Genomic DNA, 27,434 nt, shown 5'->3' with positions numbered 1-27,434 from the left:
CCCTACCGATAAGAGAGTCAGGACACCGAGGTTAACACCCCTACTCTAACAATAAGAGAGTCAGGACACCGTGGTTAACACCCCTACTCTAACAATAAGAGAGTCAGGACACCGTGGTTAACACCCCTACTCTAACAATAAGAGAGTCAGGAAACCGTGGTTAACACCCCTACTCTAACAATAAGAGAGTCAGGACACCATGGTTAACACCCCTACTCTAACAATAAGAGAGTCAGGACACCGTGGTTAACACCCCTACTCTAACAATAAGAGAGTCAGGACACCGTGGTTAACACCCCTACTCTAACAATAAGAGAGTCAGGACACTGTGGTTAACACCCCTACTCTAACAATAAGAGAGTCAGGACACCGTGGTTAACACCCCTACCGATAAGAGAGTCAGGACACCATGGTTAACACCCCTACTCTAACAATAAGAGAGTCAGGACACCGTGGTTAACACCCCTACTCTAACAATAAGAGAGTCAGGACACTGTGGTTAACACCCCTACTCTAACAATAAGAGAGTCAGGACACCGTGGTTAACAGCCCTACTCTAACAATAAGAGAGTCAGGACACCGTGGTTAACACCCCTACTCTAACAATAAGAGAGTCAGGACACCGTGGTTAACACCCCTACTCTAACAATAAGAGAGTCAGGACACCGTGGTTAACACCCCTACTCTAACAATAAGAGAGTCAGGACACCGTGGTTAACACCCCTACTCTAACAATAAGAGAGTCAGGACACCGTGGTTAACACCCCTACTCTAACAATAAGAGAGTCAGGACACTGTGGTTAACACCCCTACTCTAACAATAAGAGAGTCAGGACACCGTGGTTAACACCCCTACTCTAACAATAAGAGAGTCAGGACACCGTGGTTAACACCCCTACTCTAACAATAAGAGAGTCAGGACACCGTGGTTAACACCCCTACTCTAACAATAAGAGAGTCAGGACACCGTGGTTAACACCCCTACTCTAACAATAAGAGAGTCAGGACACCATGGTTAACACCCCTACCGATAAGAGAGTCAGGACACCGTGGTTAACACCCCTACTCTAACAATAAGAGAATCAGGACACCGTGGTTAACACCCCTACTCTAACAATAAGAGAGTCAGGACACCGTGGTTAACACCCCTACTCTAACAATAAGAGAGTCAGGACACCGTGGTTAACACCCCTACTCTAACAATAAGAGAGTCAGGACACCGTGGTTAACACCCCTACTCTAACAATAAGAGAGTCAGGACACCGAGGTTAACACCCCTACTCTAACAATAAGAGAGTCAGGACACCGTGGTTAACACCCCTACTCTAACAATAAGAGAGTCAGGACACCGTGGTTAACACCCCTACTCTAACAATAAGAGAGTTAGGACACCGTGGTAAACACCCCTACTCTAACAATAAGAGAGTCAGGACACCGTGGTTAACACCCCTACTCTAACAATAAGAGAGTCAGGACACCGTGGTTAACACCCCTACTCTAACAATAAGAGAGTCAGGACACCGTGGTTAACACCCCTACTCTAACAATAAGAGAGTCAGGACACCGTGGTTAACACCCCTACTCTAACAATAAGAGAGTCAGGACACCGTGGTTAACACCCCTACTCTAACAATAAGAGAGTCAGGACACCGTGGTTAACAGCCCTACTCTAACAATAAGAGAGTCAGGACACCGTGGTTAACACCCCTACTCTAACAATAAGAGAGTCAGGACACCGGGTTAACACCCCTACTCTAACAATAAGAGAGTCAGGACACCGTGGTTAACACCCCTACTCTAACAATAAGAGAGTCAGGACACCATGGTTAACACCCCTACTCTAACAATAAGAGAGTCAGGACACCGTGGTTAACACCCCTACTCTAACAATAAGAGAGTCAGGCCACCGAGGTTAACACCCCTACTCTAACAATAAGAGAGTCAGGCCACCGTGGTTAACACCCCTACTCTAACAATAAGAGAGTCAGGACACCGTGGTTAACACCCCTACCGATAAGAGAGTCAGGACACCGTGGTTAACACCCCTACTCTAACAATAAGAGAGTCAGGACACCGTGGTTAACACCCCTACCGATAAGAGAGTCAGGACACCGTGGTTAACACCCCTACCGATAAGAGAGTCAGGACACCGTGGTTAACACCCCTACTCTAACAATAAGAGAGTCAGGACATCGAGGTTAACACCCCTACCGATAAGAGAGTCAGGACACCGTGGTTAACACCCCTACTCTAACAATAAGAGAATCAGGACACCGAGGTTAACACCCCTACTCTAACAATAAGAGAGTCAGGACACCGTGGTTAACACCCCTACCGATAAGAGAGTCAGGACACCGTGGTTAACACCCCTACCGATAAGAGAGTCAGGACACCGTGGTTAACACCCCTACTCTAACAATAAGAGAGTCAGGACATCGAGGTTAACACCCCTACCGATAAGAGAGTCAGGACACCGTGGTTAACACCCCTACTCTAACAATAAGAGAGTCAGGACACCGGGGTTAACACCCCTACTCTAACAATAAGAGAGTCAGGACACCGAGGTTAACACCCCTACTCTAACAATAAGAGAGTCAGGACACCGTGGTTAACACCCCTACTCTAACAATAAGAGAGTCCGGACACCGTGGTAAACACCCCTACTCTAACAATAAGAGAGTCAGGACACCGTGGTTAACACCCCTACTCTAACAATAAGAGAGTCAGGACACCGTGGTTAACACCCCTACTCTAACAATAAGAGAGTCAGGACACCGTGGTTAACACCCCTACTCTAACAATAAGAGAGTCAGGACACCGTGGTTAACACCCCTACTCTAACAATAAGAGAGTCAGGACACCGTGGTTAACAGCCCTACTCTAACAATAAGAGAGTCAGGACACCGTGGTTAACACCCCTACTCTAACAATAAGAGAGTCAGGACACCGTGGTTAACACCCCTACTCTAACAATAAGAGAGTCAGGACACCGTGGTTAACACCCCTACTCTAACAATAAGAGAGTCAGGACACCGTGGTTAACACCCCTACTCTAACAATAAGAGAGTCAGGACACCGTGGTTAACACCCCTACTCTAACAATAAGAGAGTCAGGACACCGTGGTTAACACCCCTACTCTAACAATAAGAGAGTCAGGACACCGTGGTTAACACCCCTACCGATAAGAGAGTCAGGACACCGAGGTTAACACCCCTACTCTAACAATAAGAGAGTCAGGACACCATGGTTAACACCCCTACTCTAACAATAAGAGAGTCAGGACACCGTGGTTAACACCCCTACTCTAACAATAAGAGAGTCAGGACACCGTGGTAAACACCCCTACTCTAACAATAAGAGAGTCAGGACACCGTGGTTAAGACCCCTACTCTAACAATAAGAGAGTCAGGACACCGTGGTTAACACCCCTACTCTAACAATAAGAGAGTCAGGACACCGTGGTTAACACCCCTACTCTAACAATAAGAGAGTCAGGACACCGTGGTTAACACCCCTACCGATAAGAGAGTCAGGACACCGTGGTTAACACCCCTACTCTGCCGATAAGAGAGTCAGGACACCGTGGTTAACACCCCTACTCTAACAATAAGAGAGTCAGGACACCGTGGTTAACACCCCTACTCTAACAATAAGAGAGTCAGGACACCGTGGTTAACACCCCTACTCTAACAATAAGAGAGTCAGGACACCGTGGTTAACACCCCTACTCTAACAATAAGAGAGTCAGGACACCGTGGTTAACACCCCTACTCTAACAATAAGAGAGTCAGGACACCGTGGTTAACACCCCTACTCTAACAATAAGAGAGTCAGGACACCGTGGTTAACACCCCTACTCTAACAATAAGAGAGTCAGGACACCGTGGTTAACACCCCTACTCTAACAATAAGAGAGTCAGGACACCGTGGTTAACACCCCTACTCTAACAATAAGAGAGTCAGGACACCGTGGTTAACACCCCTACCGATAAGAGAGTCAGGACACCGTGGTTAACACCCCTACTCTAACAATAAGAGAGTCAGGACACCGTGGTTAACACCCCTACCGATAAGAGAGTCAGGACATCGTGGTTAACACCGCTACTCTAACAATAAGAGAGTCAGGACATCGTGGTTAACACCGCTACTCTAACAATAAGAGTCAGGACACCCATTTAACGTCCCATCAGAAAGATGTAGTTAGATGCAATGACTGTAAAAAGAATGGACAAAGCCACCGATCATGTGACCCCATTCATTCCTATGGGAAGACTCAGTAGCGTATTTGAAGGCCAGGTTCTTTTCACTTCCTGAACTCGAGTCTCGTGGATACAGAACATGTGCAGTCAGTCCTAATTCAGTAAGTGACGTTGCAGGCTGTCTCAGTGTTGACCCCTCTCGTTGAGTAACTCAAGTTGAAGGCCGACCAGGGTACTGCCTGCTGCCATTAGCAGCTACAATTACCCTTACAAATTATTCTGTGTACAATTTCTTAATAATCGGTTCAAGGACATACTTCTGGTGTATTATACACAATATTTGGTACCGTGATAATTTTTTAAAATGCAGATTGCCATTTGTCCGTTCACTATAATTGGGGATACTGTTTTCTACTAACAAGGCCTGCAATACTGCGGTCGGGCTTGAACCTCCGTGGCTTCAACGAGAGGTTAGATGATTAGATGGCATCTCTACTGCCCCCTGGGGGTAAAGCATGTCAGTCTAACCCTAACAACCAATCACTGAGCTGAGCTGTGTCACCTGACCTCACAGAGACATACAGAGCCTCTGGACTCCCTCCTCCCTCCCCCACCCTGTTCTAGAACTCTGGTATCTATGTTCTAGAGCTCTGAGAATATTCTGTGTTCTAGAACAATGAGAGTGTTCGGTTGAAGAGGTCTGAGAATGCTGATAGTTCTAGTCTTCAGTGTGTGTTCTGCAATGTAGAGCTGAGTGTGTGTTCTACAGTGTAGAGCTGAGTGTGTGTTCTACAGTGTTCTAGAGCTGAGTGTGTGTTCTACAGTGTAGAGCTGAGTGTGTGTTCTAGAGTTGAGTTTGTCTTCTACAGTGTTCTAGAGCTGAGTGTGTGTTCTACAGTGTAGAGCTGAGTGTGTGTTCTACAATGTAGAGCTGAGTGTGTGTTCTACAGTGTAGAGCTGAGTGTGTGTTCTACAGTGTTCTAGAGCTGAGTGTGTGTTCTACAGTGTAGAGCTGAGTGTGTGTTCTAGAGTGTTCTAGAGCTGAGTTTGTCTTCTACAGTGTTCTAGACTTAAGTGTGTGTTCTACAGTATAGAGCTGAGTGTGTGTTCTACAGTGTAGAGCTGAGTGTGTGTTCTAGAGTGTTCTAGAGCTGAGTTTGTCTTCTACAGTGTTCTAGAGCTGAGTATGTGTTCTACAGTGTTCTAGAGCTGAGTGTGTGTTCTAGAGTGTTCTAGAGCTAAATGTGTGTTCTATAGTTGAGTGTGTGTTCTACAGTGCTCTAGAGCTGAGTGTGTGTTCTACAGTGTTCTATAGCTGAGTGTGTGTTCTACAGTGTTCTAGAGCTGAGTGTGTATTCTACAGTGTTCTAGAGCAGAGTGTGTGTTCTACAGTGTAGAGCTGTGTGTGTTCTATAGTGTTCTAGAGCTGAGTGTGTGTTCTAGATTGTTCTAGAGCTGAGTGTGTGTTCTACAGTGTTCTAGAGCTGAGTGTGTGTTCTACAGTGTTCTAGAGCTGAGTGTGTGTTCTACAGTATAGAGCTGTGTGTGTTCTAGATTGTTCTAGAACTGAGTGTGTGTTCTAGAGCTGAGTGTGTGTTCTACAGTGTTCTAGATCTGAGTGTGTGTTCTACAGTGTAGAGCTGTGTGTGTTCTAGATTGTTCTCGATCTGAGTGTGTGTTCTACAGTGTAGAGCTGAGTGTGTGTTCTAGAACAATGAGAGTGTTCTGTGTTCTAGAGTGAGGCGGTAGTGACCTGGTTGACTGAGTGTCAGCTGCAGTTCTACACCACTCACCTCCTCACCGCTGGCTATGACCTAGACACCATAGGCCACATGACCCCCGAGGTAAGATGACCCCTGACCCCAACACCACGTGTCATCCCAACCTCTACCCCGGCATCCCGTATGTCCTATCTGTGGGGGCGTGGCCTCCTCCTGACCCCTGACCTGGTGATGTCATCATGACCCTCCTGTCTCTGTGACCTCTGACCCACTCTGAGTTGTCTGCCAATCACGCATCACTATTATTTACCGCTTCATTTGCATAAAGCTAATGTTTATTCATGTACATCAGTGAGGTGTGTGAGAGAGGATGAGTGTGGGTTAACTGTGTGTGTGTGTGTGTGTGTCTGTCCTTGTGTGTGTGTGTGTGTGTGTGTGTGTGTGTGTGTGTGTGTGTGTGTGTGTGTGTGTGTGTGTGTCTGTTTTTGTGTGTGTGTGTGTGTGTTGGTGTGTGTGTGTGTGTGTGTGTGTGTGTGTGTGTGTGTGTGTGTGTGTGTGTGTGTGTGTGTGTGTGTGTCTGTTTGTGCAGGACCTGACAGCAATCGGTGTAACTAAACCAGGCCATCGTAAGAAGATGACATCAGAGATCAGCAAACTGCCGTCTGGTGACTGGCTCCCTGACCACAAACCAGTAAGAACACATTCCGAGCCACCACCTTTATCTTGAGACACAATGCCCCAATACGTCTGAAGACACATGTTGAAGACTCCATGTGTCTTCCAGATTCTCTGGGCCATACCAATATTAATGAGGATATTCTGGGCCATACCAATATTAAAGAGGATATTCTGGGCCATACCAATATTAATGAGGATACTCTGGGCCATACCAATATTAATGAGGATATTCTGGCCAATACCAATATTAATGAGGATATTCTGGGCCATACCAATATTAAAGAGGATATTCTGGACCATACCAATATTAAAGAGGATATTCTGGGCCATACCAATATTAATGAGGATATTCTGGGCCATACCAATATTAAAGAGGATATTCTGGGCCATACTGATATTAAAGAGGATATTCTGGGCCATACCAATATTAATGAGGATATTCTGGGCCATACCAATATTAAAGAGGATATTCTGGGCCATACCAATATTAATGAGGATATTCTGGGCCATACCAATATTAATGAGGATATTCTGGGCCATACCAATATTAAAGAGGATATTCTGGGCCATACCAATATTAATGAGGATATTCTGGGCCATACCAATATTAAAGAGGATATTCTGGGCCATACCAATATTAAAGAGGATATTCTGGGCCATACCAATATTAATGAGGATACTCTGGGCCATACCAATATTAATGAGGATATTCTGGGCCATACCAATATTAAAGAGGATATTCTGGGCCATACCAATATTAATGAGGATACTCTGGGCCATACCAATATTAATGAGGATACTCTGGCCAATACCAATATTAATGATACTGATATTAATGAGGATACTCTGGGCCATACCAATATTAATGAGGATACTCTGGGCCATACCAATATTAATGGGGGTACTCTGGGCCATACCGATATTAATGAGGATATTCTGGGCCATACCAAAATTAATGATACCGATATTAATGAGGATACTCTGGGCCATACTGATATTAATGAGGATACTCTGGGCCATATTGATATTAATGATACCGACATTAATGAGGATACTCTGGGCCATACCAATATTAATGAGGATATTCTGGGCCATACTGATATTAATGAGGATACTCTGGGACATACTGATATTAATAAGGATACTCTGGGCCATACCAATATTAATGATACCGATATTAATGAGGATACTCTGGGCCATACCAATATTAATGAGGATATTCTGGGCCATACCAATATTAATGAGGATATTCTGGGCCATACCAATATTAATGATACCGATATTAATGAGGATACTCTGGGCCATACTGATATTAATGAGGATATTCTGGGCCATACCAATATTAATGATACCGATATTAATGAGGATACTCTGGGCCATACCAATATTAATGAGGATATTCTGGGCCATACCAATATTAATGAGGATATTCTGGGCCATACCAATATTAATGATACCGATATTAATGAGGATACTCTGGGCCATACTGATATTAATGAGGATACTCTGGGCCATACCAATATTAATGAGGATACTCTGGGCCATATTGATATTAATGATACCGACATTAATGAGGATACTCTGGGCCATACCAATATTAATGAGGATAATCTGGGCCATACCAATATTAATGATACCGATATTAATGAGGATACTCTGGGCCATACCAATATTAATAAGGACACTCTGGGCCATACTGATATTAATGAGGATACTCTGGTCCATACCAATATTAATGATACCGATATTAATGAGGATACTCTGGGCCATACCAATATTAATGATGGTACTCTGGGCCATAAAAATATTAACGATACCGATATTAATGAGGATACTCTGGGCCATACCAATATTAATGATGGTACTCTGGGCCATACTGATATTAATGATGGTACTCTGGGCCATACCAATATTAATGATACCAATATTAATGAGGATACTCTGGGCCATACCAATATTAATGATGGTACTCTGGGCCATACCAATATTAATGAAACTGATATTAATGAGGATACTCTGGGCCATACCGATATTAATGAGGATACCCTGGGCCATACTGATATTAATGAGGATACCCTGGGCCATACTGATATTAATGAGGATACCCTGGGCCATACTGATATTAATGAGGATACTCTGGGCCATACTGATATTAATGAGGATACTCTGGGCCATACTGATATTAATGAGGATACTCTGGGCCATACTGATATTAATGAGGATACTCTGGACCATACTGATATTAATGAGGATACTCTGGGCCATACCAATATTAATGAGGATACTCTGGGCCATACCAATATTAATGAGGATACTCTGGGCCATACTGATATTAATGAGGATACTCTGGGCCATACTGATATTAATGAGGATACTCTGGGCCATACTGATATTAATGAGGATACTCTGGGCCATACTGATATTAATGAGGATACTCTGGTCCATACTGATATTAATGAGGATACTCTGGGCCATACCAATATTAATGAGGATACTCTGGGCCATACTGATATTAATGAGGATACCCTGGGCCATACTGATATTAATGAGGATACTCTGGGCCATACTGATATTAATGAGGATACTCTGGGCCATACCAATATTAATGAGGATACTCTGGGCCATACTGATATTAATGAGGATACTCTGGGCCATACCAATATTAATGATACCAATATTAATGAGGATACTCTGGTCCATACTGATATTAATGAGGATACTCTGGGCCATACTGATATTAATGAGGATACTCTGGGCCATACCAATATTAATGATACCAATATTAATGAGGATACTCTGGGCCATACCAATATTAATGATGTTACTCTAGGCCATACCAATATTAATGAGGATACTCTGGTCCATACCAATATTAATGATACCGATATTAATGAGGATACTCTGGGCCATACCAATATTAATGATGGTACTCTGGGCCATAAAAATATTAACGATACCGATATTAATGAGGATACTCTGGGCCATACCAATATTAATGATGTTACTCTGGTCCATACCAATATTAATGAAACTGATATTAATGAGGGTATTCTGGGCCATACCAATATTAATGATACTGATATTAATGAGGATACTCTGGGCCATACCAATATTAATGAGGATATTCTGGGCCATACCAACATTAATGAGGATATTCTGGGCCATACTGATATTAATGAGGATAGTCTGGGACATACCAATATTAATGAGGATACTCTGGGCCATACCAAAAGTAATGAGGATATTCTGGGCCATACTGATATTAATGAGGATACTCTGGGCCATACTGATATTAATGAGGATACTCTGGGCCATACTGATACTAATGAGGATACTCTGGGCCATACTGATATTAATGAGGATTCTCTGGTCCATACCGATATTAATGAGGATACTCTGGGCCATACTGATATTAATGAGGATATTCTGGGCCATACCAATATTAATGAGGATATTCTGGGCCATACTGATATTAATGAGGATACTCTGGGACATACTGATATTAATAAGGATACTCTGGGCCATACCAATATTAATGAGGATATTCTGGGCCATACTGATATTAATGAGGATACTCTGGGCCATACCAATATTAATGAGGATACTCTGGGCCATACCAATATTAATGAGGATACTCTGGGCCATACCAATATTAATAAGGATACTCTGGGACATACCAATATTAATGAGGATATTCTGGGCCATACCAATATTAATGACACCGATATTAATGAGGATACTCTGGGCCATACTGATATTAATGAGGATACTCTGGGCCATATTGATATTAATGATACCGACATTAATGAGGATACTCTGGGCCATACCAATATTAATGAGGATAATCTGGGCCATACCAATATTAATGATACCGATATTAATGAGGATACTCTGGGCCATACCAATATTAATAAGGACACTCTGGTCCATACTGATATTAATGAGGATACTCTGGGCCATACTGATATTAATGAGGATACTCTGGGCCATACCAATATTAATGATACCGATATTAATGAGGATACTCTGGGCCATACCAATATTAATGATGTTACTCTGGTCCATACCAATATTAATGAAACTGATATTAATGAGGGTATTCTGGGCCATACCAATATTAATGATACTGATATTAATGAGGATACTCTGGGCCATACCAATATTAATGAGGATATTCTGGGCCATACCAACATTAATGAGGATATTCTGGGCCATACTGATATTAATGAGGATAGTCTGGGACATACCAATATTAATGAGGATACTCTGGGCCATACCAAAATTAATGAGGATATTCTGGGCCATACTGATATTAATGAGGATACTCTGGGCCATACTGATATTAATGAGGATTCTCTGGTCCATACCGATATTAATGAGGATACTCTGGGCCATACTGATATTAATGAGGATATTCTGGGCCATACTGATATTAATGATGGTACTCTGGGCCATACCAATATTAATGATGGTACTCTGGGCCATACCAATATTAATAAGGATACTCTGGTCCATACTGATATTAATGAGGATACTCTGGGCCATACTGATATTAATGAGGATACTCTGGGCCATACTGATATTAATGAGGATACTCTGGGCCATACTGATATTAATGAGGATACTCTGGGCCATACCAATATTAATGAGGATACTCTGGGCCATACTGATATTAATGAGGATACTCTGGGCCATACCAATATTAATGAGGATACTCTGGGCCATACCAATATTAATGAGGATATTCTGGGCCATACCAATATTAATGAGGATAGTCTGGTCCATACCAATATTGATGAGGATACTCTGGTCCATACCAATATTAATGAGGATACTCTGGTCCATACCAATATTAATGAGGAAACTCTGGGCCATACCAAATCAATGAGGATACTCTGGGCCATACCAATATTAATGAGGATATTCTGGGCCATACCAATATTAATGAGGATACTTTGGGCCATACCAATATTAATGAGGATTCTCTGGGCCATACCAATATTTATGATACTAATAGTAATTAGGAAACTCTGGGCCATACCAATATTAATGAGGATATTCTGGGCCATACCAATATTAATGAGGATATTCTGGGCCATACCAATATTAATGAGGATACTCTGGGCCATACCAATATTAATGATACCAATATTAATGAGGATACTCTGGGCCATACCAATATTAATGAGGATACTCTGGGCCATACCAATATTAATGAGGATACTCTGGGCCATACCACTATTCATGAGGATACTCTGGGCCATACCAATATTAATGATACCAATATTAATGAGGATACTCTGGGCCATACCAATATTAATGAGGATACTCTGGGCCATACCAATATTAATGAGGATACTCTGGGCCATACCACTATTAATGAGGATACTCTGGGCCATACCAATATTAATGATACCAATATTAATGAGGATACTCTGGGCCATACCAATATTAATGATACCAATATTAATGAGGATACTCCAGGCCATACCGATATTAATGAGTATATTCTGGGCCATACTGATGTTAATGAGGATACTCTGGGCCATACCAATATTAATGATGATACTCTGGGCCATACCAATATTAATGAGGATACTCTGGGCCATACTGATATTAATGAGGATACCCTGGGCCATACTGATATTAATGAGGATACTCTGGGCCATACTGATATTAATGAGGATACCCTGGGCCATACTGATATTAATGAGGATACCCTGGGCCATACCGATATTAATGAGGATACTCTGGGCCATACTGATATTAATGAGGATACTCTGGGCCATACCAATATTAATGAGCATACTCTGGGCCATTCTGATATTAATGAGGATACTCTGGGCCATACTGATATTAATGAGGATACTCTGGGCCATACCAATATTAATGAGCATACTCTGGGCCATTCTGATATTAATGAGCATACTCTGGGCCATTCTGATATTAATGAGGATACTCTGGGCCATACTGATATTAATGAGGATACTCTGGTCCATACCGATATTAATGAGGATACTCTGGTCCATACCAATATTAATGAGGATACTCTGGTCCATACTGATATTAATGAGGATACTCTCTAGCCATACTGATATTAATGAGGATACTCTGGGCCATACCAATATTAATGAGGAAACTCTGGGCCATACTGATATTAATGAGGATACTCTGGGCCATACTGATATTAATGAGGATACTCTAGTACATACCAATATTAATGAGGATACTCTGGGCCATACCAATGTTAATGAGGATAATATGGGCCATTCAATATTAATGAGGATACTCTGGGCCATACCAATATTAATGAGGATACTCTGGGCCATACCAATATTAATGAGGATACTCTGGGCCATACTGATATTAATGAGGATACTCTGGGCCATACTGATATTAATGAGGATACTCTGGGCCATACCAATATTAATGAGGATACTCTGGGCCATACCAATATTAATGAGGATACTCTCTAGCCATACTGATATTAATGAGGATACTCTGGGCCATACTGATATTAATGAGGATATTCTGGGCCATACCAATAGTAATGAGGATACTCTGGAATATACCAATATTATACATTTGAGAAATCATACTAAATACATATGGACACATGTGTATCTGTCCTAATATCTGTGTGTGTGTGTGTCTGTGTGTGTCTGTGTGTGTGTGTGTGTGTGTGTGTGTGTGTGTGTGTGTGTGTGTGTGTGTGTGTGTGTGTGTGTGTGTGTAGGCCAGCCTGGCAGAGTGGTTGTCAGCGATAGGGCTGAACCAGTACTACCAGGTTCTGGTGCAAAATGGATATGACAACATCGACTTCATCACTGAGATCAGCTGGGAGGACCTGAAGGAGATTGGCATCACCAAGCTGGGTAGGACACATGGGAGATAGACATCACCAAGCTGATAGGACACACGGGAGATAGACATCACCAAGCTGATTGGACACACGGGAGATAGACATCACCAAGCTGATAGGACACACGGGAGATAGACATCACCAAGCTGATTGGACACACGGGAGATAGACATCACCAAGCTGATAGGACACACGGGAGATAGACATCACCAAGCTGATTGGACACACGGGAGATAGACATCACCAAGCTGGTAGGAGATAGACATCACCAAGCTGATAGGACACACGGGAGATAGACATCACCAAGCTGGTAGGAGATAGACATCACCAAGCTGGTAGGACACACAGGAGATAGACATCACCAAGCTGGTAGGACACACGGGAGATAGACATCACCAAGCTGATAGGACACACGGGAGATAGACATCACCAAGCTGGTAGGACACACAGGAGATAGACATCACCAAGCTGGTAGGACACACGGGAGATAGACATCACCAAGCTGGTAGGACACACGGGAGATAGACATCACCAAGCTGGTAGGACACACGGGAGATAGACATCACCAAGCTGGTAGGAGATAGACATCACCAAGCTGGTAGGACACACAGGAGATAGACATCACCAAGCTGGTAGGACACACGGGAGATAGACATCACCAAGCTGGTAGGACACACATCACCAAGGGAGATAGACATCACCAAGCTGGTAGGACACACGGGAGATAGACATCACCAAGCTGGTAGGAGATAGACATCACCAAGCTGGTAGGACACACAGGAGATAGACATCACCAAGCTGGTAGGACACACGGGAGATAGACATCACCAAGATGATAGGACACACGGGAGATAGACATCACCAAGCTGGTAGGACACACAGGAGATAGACATCACCAAGCTGGTAAGAGATCGACATCACCAAGCTGGTAGGACACACGGGAGATAGACATCACCAAGCTGGTAGGAGATAGACATCACCAAGCTGGTAGGACACACGGGAGATAGACATCACCAAGCTGGTTGGAGATAGACATCACCAAGCTGGTAGGACACACTGGAGATAGACATCGCCAAGCTGATAGGAGATAGACATCACCAAGCTGGTAGAACACACGGGAGATAGACATCACCAAGCTGGTTGGAGATAGACATCACCAAGCTGGTAGGATACACAGGAGATAGACATCACCAAGCTGGTTGGAGATAGACATCACCAAGCTGGTAGGACACACAGGAGATAGACATCACCAAGCTGGTAGGAGATAGACATCACCAAGCTGGTAGGACACACAGGAGATAGACATCACCAAGCTGATAGGAGATAGACATCACCAAGCTGATTGGATACACAGGAGATAGACATCACCTAGCTGGTAGGAGATAGACATCACCAAGCTGGTAGGAGATAGACATCACCAAGCTGATAGGAGATAGACATCACCAAGCTAATTGGACACACAGGAGATAGACATCACCAAGCTGATAGGAGATAGACATCACCAAGCTGGTAGGAGATAGACATCACCAAGCTGGTAGGACACACAGGAGATAGACATCACCAAGCTGGTAGGAGATAGACATCACCAAGCTGGTAGGACACACAGGAGATAGACATCACCAAGCTGGTAGGAGATAGACATCACCAAGCTTGTAGGACACACGGGAGATAGACATCACCAAGCTGGTAGGAGATAGACATCACCAAGCTGGTAGGACACACAGGAGATAGACATCACCAAGCTTGTAGGACACACGGGAGATAGACATCACCAAGCTGGTAGGAGATAGACATCACCAAGCTGGTAGGATACACAGGAGATAGACATCACCAAGCTGGTAGGACACACAGGAGATAGACATCACCAAGCTGGTAGGAGATAGACATCACCAAGCTGGTAGGAGATAGACATCACCAAGCTGGTAGGACACACAGGAGATAGACATCACCAAGCTGGTAGGAGATAGACATCACCAAGCTGGTAGGATATAGACATCACCAAGCTGGTAGGAGATAGACATCACCAAGCTGGTAGGACACACAGGAGATAGACATCACCAAGCTGGTAGGACACACAGGAGATAGACATCACCAAGCTGGTAGGAGATAGACATCACCAAGCTGGTAGGAGATAGACATCACCAAGCTGGTAGGACACACAGGAGATAGACATCACCAAGCTGGTAGGACAAAGGAGATAGACATCACCAAGCTGGTAGGAGATAGACATTACCAAGCTGGTAGGAGATAGACATCACCAAGCTGGTAGGACACACAGGAGATAGACATCACCAAGCTGGTAGGACACACAGGAGATAGACATCACCAAGCTGGTAGGAGATAGACATCACCAAGCTGGTAGGACACACGGGAGATAGACATCACCAAGCTGGTAGGAGATAGACATCACCAAGCTGATAGGACACACGGGAGATAGACATCACCAAGCTGGTAGGAGATAGACATCACCAAGCTGATAGGACACACGGGAGATAGACATCACCAAGCTGATAGGACACACGGGAGATAGACATCACCAAACTGGTAGGACACACGGGAGATAGACATCACCAAGCTGGTAGGAGATAGACATTACCAAGCTGGTAGGAGATAGACATCACCAAGCTGGTAGGACACACAGGAGATAGACATCACCAAGCTGGTAGGAGATAGACATCACCAAGCTGGTAGGACACACGGGAGATAGACATCACCAAGCTTGTAGGAGATAGACATCACCAAGCTGATAGGAGACACGGGAGATAGACATCACCAAGCTGGTAGGACACACGGGAGATAGACATCACCAAACTGGTAGGACACACAGGAGATAGACATCACCAAGCTGGTAGGAGATAGACATCACCAAGCTGATAGGACACACGGGAGATAGACATCACCAAGCTGGTAGGACACACGGGAGATAGACATCACCAAGCTGGTAGGACACACGGGAGATAGACATCACCAAGCTGGTAGGATACACAGGAGATAGACATCACCAAGCTGGTTGGAGATAGACATCACCAAGCTGGTAGGACACACAGGAGATAGACATCACCAAGCTGGTAGGAGATAGACATCACCAAGCTGGTAGGACACACAGGAGATAGACATCACCAAGCTGATAGGAGATAGACATCACCAAGCTGATTGGATACACAGGAGATAGACATCACCAAGCTGGTAGGAGATAGACATCACCAAGCTGGTAGGAGATAGACATCACCAAGCTGATAGGAGATAGACATCACCAAGCTGGTAGGACACACAGGAGATAGACATCACCAAGCTGGTAGGAGATAGACATCACCAAGCTGGTAGGAGATAGACATCACCAAGCTGGTAGGACACACAGGAGATAGACATCACCAAGCTGGTAGGAGATAGACATCACCAAGCTTGTAGGACACACGGGAGATAGACATCACCAAGCTGGTAGGAGATAGACATCACCAAGCTGGTAGGACACACAGGAGATAGACATCACCAAGCTTGGTAGGACACACGGAGATAGACATCACCAAGCTGGTAGGAGATAGACATCACCAAGCTGGTAGGATACACAGGAGATAGACATCACCAAGCTGGTAGGACACACAGGAGATAGACATCACCAAGCTGGTAGGAGATAGACATCACCAAGCTGGTAGGAGATAGACATCACCAAGCTGGTAGGACACACAGGAGATAGACATCACCAAGCTGGTAGGAGATAGACATCACCAAGCTGGTAGGATATAGACATCACCAAGCTGGTAGGAGATAGACATCACCAAGCTGGTAGGACACACAGGAGATAGACATCACCAAGCTGGTAGGACACACAGGAGATAGACATCACCAAGCTGGTAGGAGATAGACATCACCAAGCTGGTAGGAGATAGACATCACCAAGCTGGTAGGAGATAGACATCACCAAGCTGGTAGGACACACAGGAGATAGACATCACCAAGCTGGTAGGACACACAGGAGATAGACATCACCAAGCTGGTAGGAGATAGACATTACCAAGCTGGTAGGAGATAGACATCACCAAGCTGGTAGGACACACAGGAGATAGACATCACCAAGCTGGTAGGACACACAGGAGATAGACATCACCAAGCTGGTAGGAGATAGACATCACCAAGCTGGTAGGACACACAGACATCACCAAGATAGACATCACCAAGCTGGTAGGACACACAGGAGATAGACATCACCAAGCTGGTAGGAGATAGACATCACCAAGCTGGTAGGACACACAGGAGATAGACATCACCAAGCTGGTAGGAGAGATAGACATCACCAAGCTGGTAGGACACACCAAGCTGGAGATAGACATCACCAAGCTGGTAGGAGATAGACATCACCAAGCTGGTAGGACACACAGGAGATAGACATCACCAAGCTTGTAGGACACACGGGAGATAGACATCACCAAGCTGGTAGGAGATAGACATCACCAAGCTGGTAGGATACACAGGAGATAGACATCACCAAGCTGGTAGGACACACAGGAGATAGACATCACCAAGCTGGTAGGAGATAGACATCACCAAGCTGGTAGGAGATAGACATCACCAAGCTGGTAGGACATCACCAAGCTGGTAGGACACACAGGAGATAGACATCACCAAGCTGGTAGGACACACGGGAGATAGACATCACCAAGCTGGTAGGAGATAGACATCACCAAGCTGATAGGACACACGGGAGATAGACATCACCAAGCTGGTAGGAGATAGACATCACCAAGCTGATAGGACACACGGGAGATAGACATCACCAAACTGGTAGGACACACAGAGATAGACATCACCAAGCTGGTAGGAGATAGACATCACCAAGCTGATAGGACACACGACATCACCAAGCTGGTAGGACACACAGAGATAGACATCACCAAGCTGGTAGGAGATAGACATTACCAAGCTGGTAGGAGATAGACATCACCAAGCTGGTAGGACACACAGGAGATAGACATCACCAAGCTGGTAGGACACACAGGAGATAGACATCACCAAGCTGGTAGGACACACGGGAGATAGACATCACCAAGCTTGTAGGAGATAGACATCACCAAGCTGATAGGACACACGGGAGATAGACATCACCAAGCTGGTAGGACACACAGATAGACATCACCAAGCTGGTAGGACACAGAGATAGACATCACCAAGCTGGTAGGAGATAGACATCACCAAGCTGGTAGGACACACAGGAGATAGACATCACCAAGCTGGTAGGACACACAGGAGATAGACATCACCAAGCTGGTAGGAGATAGACATCACCAAGCTGGTAGGACACACAGGAGATAGACATCACCAAGCTGGTAGGAGATAGACATCACCAAGCTGGTAGGACACACAGGAGATAGACATCACCAAGCTGGTAGGACACACAGGAGATAGACATCACCAAGCTGGTAGGAGATAGACATCACCAAGCTGGTAGGAGATAGACATCACCAAGCTGGTAGGACACACAGGGTAGATAGACATCACCAAGCTGGTAGGACACACAGGAGATAGACATCACCAAGCTGGTAGGAGATAGACATCACCAAGCTGGTAGGACACACAGGAGATAGACATCACCAAGCTGGTAGGACACACAGAGATAGACATCACCAAGCTGGTAGGAGATAGACATCACCAAGCTGGTAGGAGATAGACATCACCAAGCTGGTAGGAGATAGACATCACCAAGCTGGTAGGACACACCAAGAGATAGACATCACCAAGCTGGTAGGAGGAGATAGACATCACCAAGCTGGTAGGACACACAGGAGATAGACATCACCAAGCTGGTAGGAGATAGACATCACCAAGCTGGAGAGATAGACATCACCAAGCTGGTAGGAGATAGACATCACCAAGCTGGTAGGACACACAGGAGATAGACATCACCAAGCTGGTAGGACACACAGGAGATAGACATCACCAAGCTGGTAGGAGATAGACATTACCAAGCTGGTAGGAGATAGACATCACCAAGCTGGTAGGACACACAGGAGATAGACATCACCAAGCTGGTAGGACACACAGGAGATAGACATCACCAAGCTGGTAGGAGATAGACATCACCAAGCTGGTAGGACACACGGAGATAGACATCACCAAGCTGGTAGGAGATAGACATCACCAAGCTGATAGGACACACGGAGATAGACATCACCAAGCTGGTAGGAGATAGACATCACCAAGCTGATAGGACACACGGGAGATAGACATCACCAAGCTGATAGGACACACGGGAGATAGACATCACCAAGCTGGTAGGACACACGGGAGATAGACATCACCAAGCTGGTAGGAGATAGACATCACCAAGCTGGTAGGAGATAGACATCACCAAGCTGGTAGGACACACAGGAGATAGACATCACCAAGCTGGTAGGACACACAGGAGATAGACATCACCAAGCTGGTAAGCTGGTAGATAGACATCACCAAGACACACGGGAGATAGACATCACCAAGCTTGTAGGAGATAGACATCACCAAGCTGATAGGAGACACGGGAGATAGACATCACCAAGCTGGTAGGACACACGGAGATAGACATCACCAAGCTGGTACATCACCAAGCTGGTAGGACACACAGGAGATAGACATCACCAAGCTGGTAGGAGATAGACATCACCAAGCTGATAGGACACACGGGAGATAGACATCACCAAGCTGGGAGATAGACATCACCAAGCTGGTAGGACACACAGGAGATAGACATCACCAAGCTGGTAGGAGATAGACATCACCAAGCTGAGGATACACGGGAGATAGACATCACCAAGCTGGTAGGACACACAGGAGATAGACATCACCAAGCTGGTAGGACACACGAGATAGACATCACCAAGCTGGTAGGACACACAGGAGATAGACATCACCAAGCTGGTAGGACACACAGGAGATAGACATCACCAAGCTGGTAGGACACACAGGAGATAGACATCACCAAGCTGGTAGGAGATAGACATCACCAAGCTGGTAGGACACACGGGAGATAGACATCACCAAGCTGGTAGGAGATAGACATCACCAAGCTGATAGGACACACGGGAGATAGACATCACCAAGCTGGTAGGAGATAGACATCACCAAGCTGGTAGGACATCACCAAGCTGATAGGAGATAGACATCACCAAGCTGATAGGACACACGGGAGATAGACATCACCAAGCTGGTAGGAGATAGACATCACCAAGCTGGTAGGAGATAGACATCACCAAGCTGGTAGGAGGAGATAGACATCACCAAGCTGGTAGGAGATAGACATCACCAAGCTGGTACACGGACACACAAGCTGGTAGGATAGACATCACCAAGCTGGTAGGACACACAGGAGATAGACATCACCAAGCTGGTAGGACACACGGGAGATAGACATCACCAAGCTTGTAGGAGATAGACATCACCAAGCTGATAGGAGACACGGGAGATAGACATCACCAAGCTGGTAGGACACACGGGAGATAGACATCACCAAACTGGTAGGACACACAGGAGATAGACATCACCAAGCTGGTAGGAGATAGACATCACCAAGCTGATAGGACACACGGGAGATAGACATCACCAAGCTGATAGGACACACGGAGATAGACATCACCAAGCTGGTAGGACACACGGGAGATAGACATCACCAATCTGGTAGGACACACAGGAGATAGACATCACCAAGCTGGTAGGAGATAGACATCACCAAGCTGATAGGACACACGGGAGATAGACATCACCAAGCTGGTAGGAGATAGACATCACCAAGCTGGTAGGACACACAGGAGATAGACATCACCAAGCTGGTAGGACACACAGGAGATAGACATCACCAAGCTGGTAGGACACACGGAAGATAGACATCACCAAGCTGATTGGACACACGGGAGATAGACATCACCAAGCTGGTAGGAGATAGACATCACCAAGCTGGTAGGAGATAGACATCACCAAGCTGGTAGGACACACAGGAGATAGACATCACCAAGCTGGTAGGAGATAGACATCACCAAGCTGGTAGGACACACAGGAGATAGACATCACCAAGCTGGTAGGACACACGGGAGATAGACATCACCAAGCTGGTAGGACACACAGGAGATAGACATCACCAAGCTGATAGGACACACGGGAGATAGACATCACCAAGCTGGTAGGAGATAGACATCACCAAGCTGGTAGGACACACAGGAGATAGACATCACCAAGCTGGTAGGAGATAGACATCACCAAGCTGGTAGGACACACGGGAGATAGACATCACCAAGCTGGTAGGAGATAGACATCACCAAGCTGATAGGACACACGGGAGATAGACATCACCAAGCTGGTAGGAGATAGACATCACCAAGCTGATAGGACACACGGGAGATAGACATCACCAAGCTGATAGGACACACGGGAGATAGACATCACCAAACTGGTAGGACACACAGGAGATAGACATCACCAAGCTGGTAGGAGATAGACATCACCAAGCTGATAGGACACACGGGAGATAGACATCACCAAGCTGATAGGACACACGGGAGATAGACATCACCAAACTGGTAGGACACACGGGAGATAGACATCACCAAGCTGGTAGGAGATAGACATTACCAAGCTGGTAGGAGATAGACATCACCAAGCTGGTAGGACACACAGGAGATAGACATCACCAAGCTGGTAGGACACACAGGAGATAGACATCACCAAGCTGGTAGGAGATAGACATCACCAAGCTGGTAGGACACACGGGAGATAGACATCACCAAGCTTGTAGGAGATAGACATCACCAAGCTGATAGGAGACACGGGAGATAGACATCACCAAGCTGGTAGGACACACGGGAGATAGACATCACCAAACTGGTAGGACACACAGGAGATAGACATCACCAAGCTGGTAGGAGATAGACATCACCAAGCTGATAGGACACACGGGAGATAGACATCACCAAGCTGATAGGACACACGGGAGATAGACATCACCAAGCTGGTAGGAAACACGGGAGATAGACATCACCAATCTGGTAGGACACACAGGAGATAGACATCACCAAGCTGGTTGGAGATAGACATCACCAAGCTGGTAGGAGATAGACATCACCAAGCTGATAGGACACACAGGAGATAGACATCACCAAGCTGGTTGGAGATAGACATCACCAAGCTGGTAGGACACACAGGAGATAGACATCACCAAGCTGGTAGGACACACAGGAGATAGACATCACCAAGCTGGTAGGACACACGGAAGATAGACATCACCAAGCTGATTGGACACACGGGAGATAGACATCACCAAGCTGGTAGGAGATAGACATCACCAAGCTGGTAGGAGATAGACATCACCAAGCTGGTAGGACACACAGGAGATAGACATCACCAAGCTGGTAGGAGATAGACATCACCAAGCTGGTAGGACACACAGGAGATAGACATCACCAAGCTGGTAGTACACACCAAGGGAGATAGACATCACCAAGCTGGTAGGACACACGGAAGATAGACATCACCAAGCTGATTGGACACACGGGAGATAGACATCACCAAGCTGGTAGGAGATAGACATCACCAAGCTGGTAGGAGATAGACATCACCAAGCTGGTAGGACACACAGGAGATAGACATCACCAAGCTGGTAGGAGATAGACATCACCAAGCTGGTAGGACACACAGGAGATAGACATCACCAAGCTGGTAGGACACACGGGAGATAGACATCACCAAGCTGATAGGAGACACGGGAGATAGACATCACCAAGCTGGTAGGACACACGGGAGATAGACATCACCAAACTGGTAGGACACACAGGAGATAGACATCACCAAGCTGGTAGGAGATAGACATCACCAAGCTGATAGGACACACGGGAGATAGACATCACCAAGCTGATAGGACACACGGGAGATAGACATCACCAAGCTGGTAGGACACACGGGAGATAGACATCACCAAGCTGGTAGGAGATAGACATCACCAAGCTGATAGGACACACGGGAGATAGACATCACCAAGCTGGTTGGAGATAGACATCACCAAGCTGGTAGGACACACAGGAGATAGACATCACCAAGCTGGTAGGACACACAGGAGATAGACATCACCAAGCTGGTAGGACACACGGAAGATAGACATCACCAAGCTGATTGGACACACGGGAGATAGACATCACCAAGCTGGTAGGAGATAGACATCACCAAGCTGGTAGGAGATAGACATCACCAAGCTGGTAGGACACACAGGAGATAGACATCACCAAGCTGGTAGGAGATAGACATCACCAAGCTGGTAGGACACACAGGAGATAGACATCACCAAGCTGGTAGGACACACGGGAGATAGACATCACCAAGCTGGTAGGACACACGGGAGATAGACATCACCAAGCTGGTAGGAGATAGACATCACCAAGCTGGTAGGACACACGGGAGATAGACATCACCAAGCTGGTAGGAGATAGACATCACCAAGCTGGTAGGACACACAGGAGATAGACATCACCAAGCTGGTAGGAGATAGACATCACCAAGCTGGTAGGACACACGGGAGATAGACATCACCAAGCTTGTAGGAGATAGACATCACCAAGCTGATAGGAGACACGGGAGATAGACATCACCAAGCTGGTAGGACACACGGGAGATAGACATCACCAAACTGGTAGGACACACAGGAGATAGACATCACCAAGCTGGTAGGAGATAGACATCACCAAGCTGATAGGACACACGGGAGATAGACATCACCAAGCTGATAGGACACACGGGAGATAGACATCACCAAGCTGGTAGGAAACACGGGAGATAGACATCACCAATCTGGTAGGACACACAGGAGATAGACATCACCAAGCTGGTAGGAGATAGACATCACCAAGCTGGTAGGAGATAGACATCACCAAGCTGATAGGACACACGGGAGATAGACATCACCAAGCTGGTTGGAGATAGACATCACCAAGCTGGTAGGACACACAGGAGATAGACATCACCAAGCTGGTAGGACACACAGGAGATAGACATCACCAAGCTGGTAGGACACACGGAAGATAGACATCACCAAGCTGATTGGACACACGGGAGATAGACATCACCAAGCTGGTAGGAGATAGACATCACCAAGCTGGTAGGAGATAGACATCACCAAGCTGGTAGGACACACAGGAGATAGACATCACCAAGCTGGTAGGAGATAGACATCACCAAGCTGGTAGGACACACAGGAGATAGACATCACCAAGCTGGTAGTACACACGGGAGATAGACATCACCAAGCTGGTAGGACACACGGAAGATAGACATCACCAAGCTGATTGGACACACGGGAGATAGACATCACCAAGCTGGTAGGAGATAGACATCACCAAGCTGGTAGGAGATAGACATCACCAAGCTGGTAGGACACACAGGAGATAGACATCACCAAGCTGGTAGGAGATAGACATCACCAAGCTGGTAGGACACACAGGAGATAGACATCACCAAGCTGGTAGGACACACGGGAGATAGACATCACCAAGCTGATAGGAGACACGGGAGATAGACATCACCAAGCTGGTAGGACACACGGGAGATAGACATCACCAAGCTGGTAGGAGATAGACATCACCAAGCTGGTAGGACACACAGGAGATAGACATCACCAAGCTGGTAGGAGATAGACATCACCAAGCTGGTAGTACACACGGGAGATAGACATCACCAAGCTGGTAGGACACACGGAAGATAGACATCACCAAGCTGATTGGACACACGGGAGATAGACATCACCAAGCTGGTAGGAGATAGACATCACCAAGCTGGTAGGAGATAGACATCACCAAGCTGGTAGGACACACAGGAGATAGACATCACCAAGCTGGTAGGAGATAGACATCACCAAGCTGGTAGGACACACAGGAGATAGACATCACCAAGCTGGTAGGACACACGGGAGATAGACATCACCAAGCTGATAGGACACACGGGAGATAGACATCACCAAGCTGGTAGGACACACGGGAGATAGACATCACCAAACTGGTAGGACACACAGGAGATAGACATCACCAAGCTGGTAGGAGATAGACATCACCAAGCTGATAGGACACACGGGAGATAGACATCACCAAGCTGATAGGACACACGGGAGATAGACATCACCAAGCTGGTAGGACACACGGGAGATAGACATCACCAATCTGGTAGGACACACAGGAGATAGACATCACCAAGCTGGTAGGAGATAGACATCACCAAGCTGATAGGACACACGGGAGATAGACATCACCAAGCTGGTTGGAGATAGACATCACCAAGCTGGTAGGACACACAGGAGATAGACATCACCAAGCTGGTAGGACACACAGGAGATAGACATCACCAAGCTGGTAGGACACACGGAAGATAGACATCACCAAGCTGATTGGACACACGGAGATAGACATCACCAAGCTGGTAGGAGATAGACATCACCAAGCTGGTAGGAGATAGACATCACCAAGCTGGTAGGACACACAGGAGATAGACATCACCAAGCTGGTAGGAGATAGACATCACCAAGCTGGTAGGACACACAGGAGATAGACATCACCAAGCTGGTAGGACACACGGGAGATAGACATCACCAAGCTGGTAGGACACACGGGAGATAGACATCACCAAGCTGGTAGGAGATAGACATCACCAAGCTGGTAGGACACACGGGAGATAGACATCACCAAGCTGGTAGGAGATAGACATCACCAAGCTGGTAGGACACACGGGAGATAGACATCACCAAGCTGGTAGGAGATAGACATCACCAAGCTGATAGGACACACGGGAGATAGACATCACCAAGCTTGTAGGAGATAGACATCACCAAGCTGATAGGAGACACGGGAGATAGACATCACCAAGCTGGTAGGACACACGGGAGATAGACATCACCAAACTGGTAGGACACACAGGAGATAGACATCACCAAGCTGGTAGGAGATAGACATCACCAAGCTGATAGGACACACGGGAGATAGACATCACCAAGCTGATAGGACACACGGGAGATAGACATCACCAAGCTGGTAGGAAACACGGGAGATAGACATCACCAATCTGGTAGGACACACAGGAGATAGACATCACCAAGCTGGTTGGAGATAGACATCACCAAGCTGGTAGGAGATAGACATCACCAAGCTGATAGGACACACGGGGAGATAGACATCACCAAGCTGGTTGGAGATAGACATCACCAAGCTGGTAGGACACACAGGAGATAGACATCACCAAGCTGGTAGGACACACAGGAGATAGACATCACCAAGCTGGTAGGACACACGGAAGATAGACATCACCAAGCTGATTGGACACACGGGAGATAGACATCACCAAGCTGGTAGGAGATAGACATCACCAAGCTGGTAGGAGATAGACATCACCAAGCTGGTAGGACACACAGGAGATAGACATCACCAAGCTGGTAGGACATAGACATCACCAAGCTGGTAGGACACACAGGAGATAGACATCACCAAGCTGGTAGGACACACGGGAGATAGACATCACCAAGCTGGTAGGACACACGGAAGATAGACATCACCAAGCTGATTGGACACACGGGAGATAGACATCACCAAGCTGGTAGGAGATAGACATCACCAAGCTGGTAGGAGATAGACATCACCAAGCTGGTAGGACACACAGGAGATAGACATCACCAAGCTGGTAGGAGATAGACATCACCAAGCTGGTAGGACACACAGGAGATAGACATCACCAAGCTGGTAGGACACACGGGAGATAGACATCACCAAGCTGATAGGACACACGGGAGATAGACATCACCAAGCTGGTAGGACACACGGGAGATAGACATCAGCTGGTACATCACCAAGCTGGTAGGACACACAGGAGATAGACATCAGCTGGTACATCACCAAGCTGGTAGGACACACAGGAGATAGACATCACCTGGTAGGAGATAGACATCACCAAGCTGATAGGACACACGGGAGATAGACATCACCAAGCTG

The 27,434-nt window shown here is 45.9% G+C and overlaps 1 protein-coding gene across 1 annotated transcript in view; it reads left to right on the top strand.

The window, feature by feature from the left end:
• LOC135525671 (caskin-1-like) overlaps positions 1-27,434 on the top strand; it is a 109,038-nt gene that overhangs the window by 73,176 nt on the left and 8,428 nt on the right. The window contains 3 exon segments of the mRNA XM_064953438.1: positions 5,937-6,044; positions 6,511-6,612; positions 13,336-13,474. Of these exon segments, the coding sequence (XP_064809510.1) occupies positions 5,937-6,044; positions 6,511-6,612; positions 13,336-13,474 (349 nt within the window).

The sequence above is a fragment of the Oncorhynchus masou genome, chromosome 5 (assembly GCF_036934945.1).
Source record: "Oncorhynchus masou masou isolate Uvic2021 chromosome 5, UVic_Omas_1.1, whole genome shotgun sequence".
In the NCBI taxonomy this organism is placed as follows: Eukaryota; Metazoa; Chordata; class Actinopteri; order Salmoniformes; family Salmonidae; genus Oncorhynchus; species Oncorhynchus masou.
Note: the sequence above shows the minus strand (reverse complement) of the source record. Positions and strands in the feature narration are given on the sequence as shown.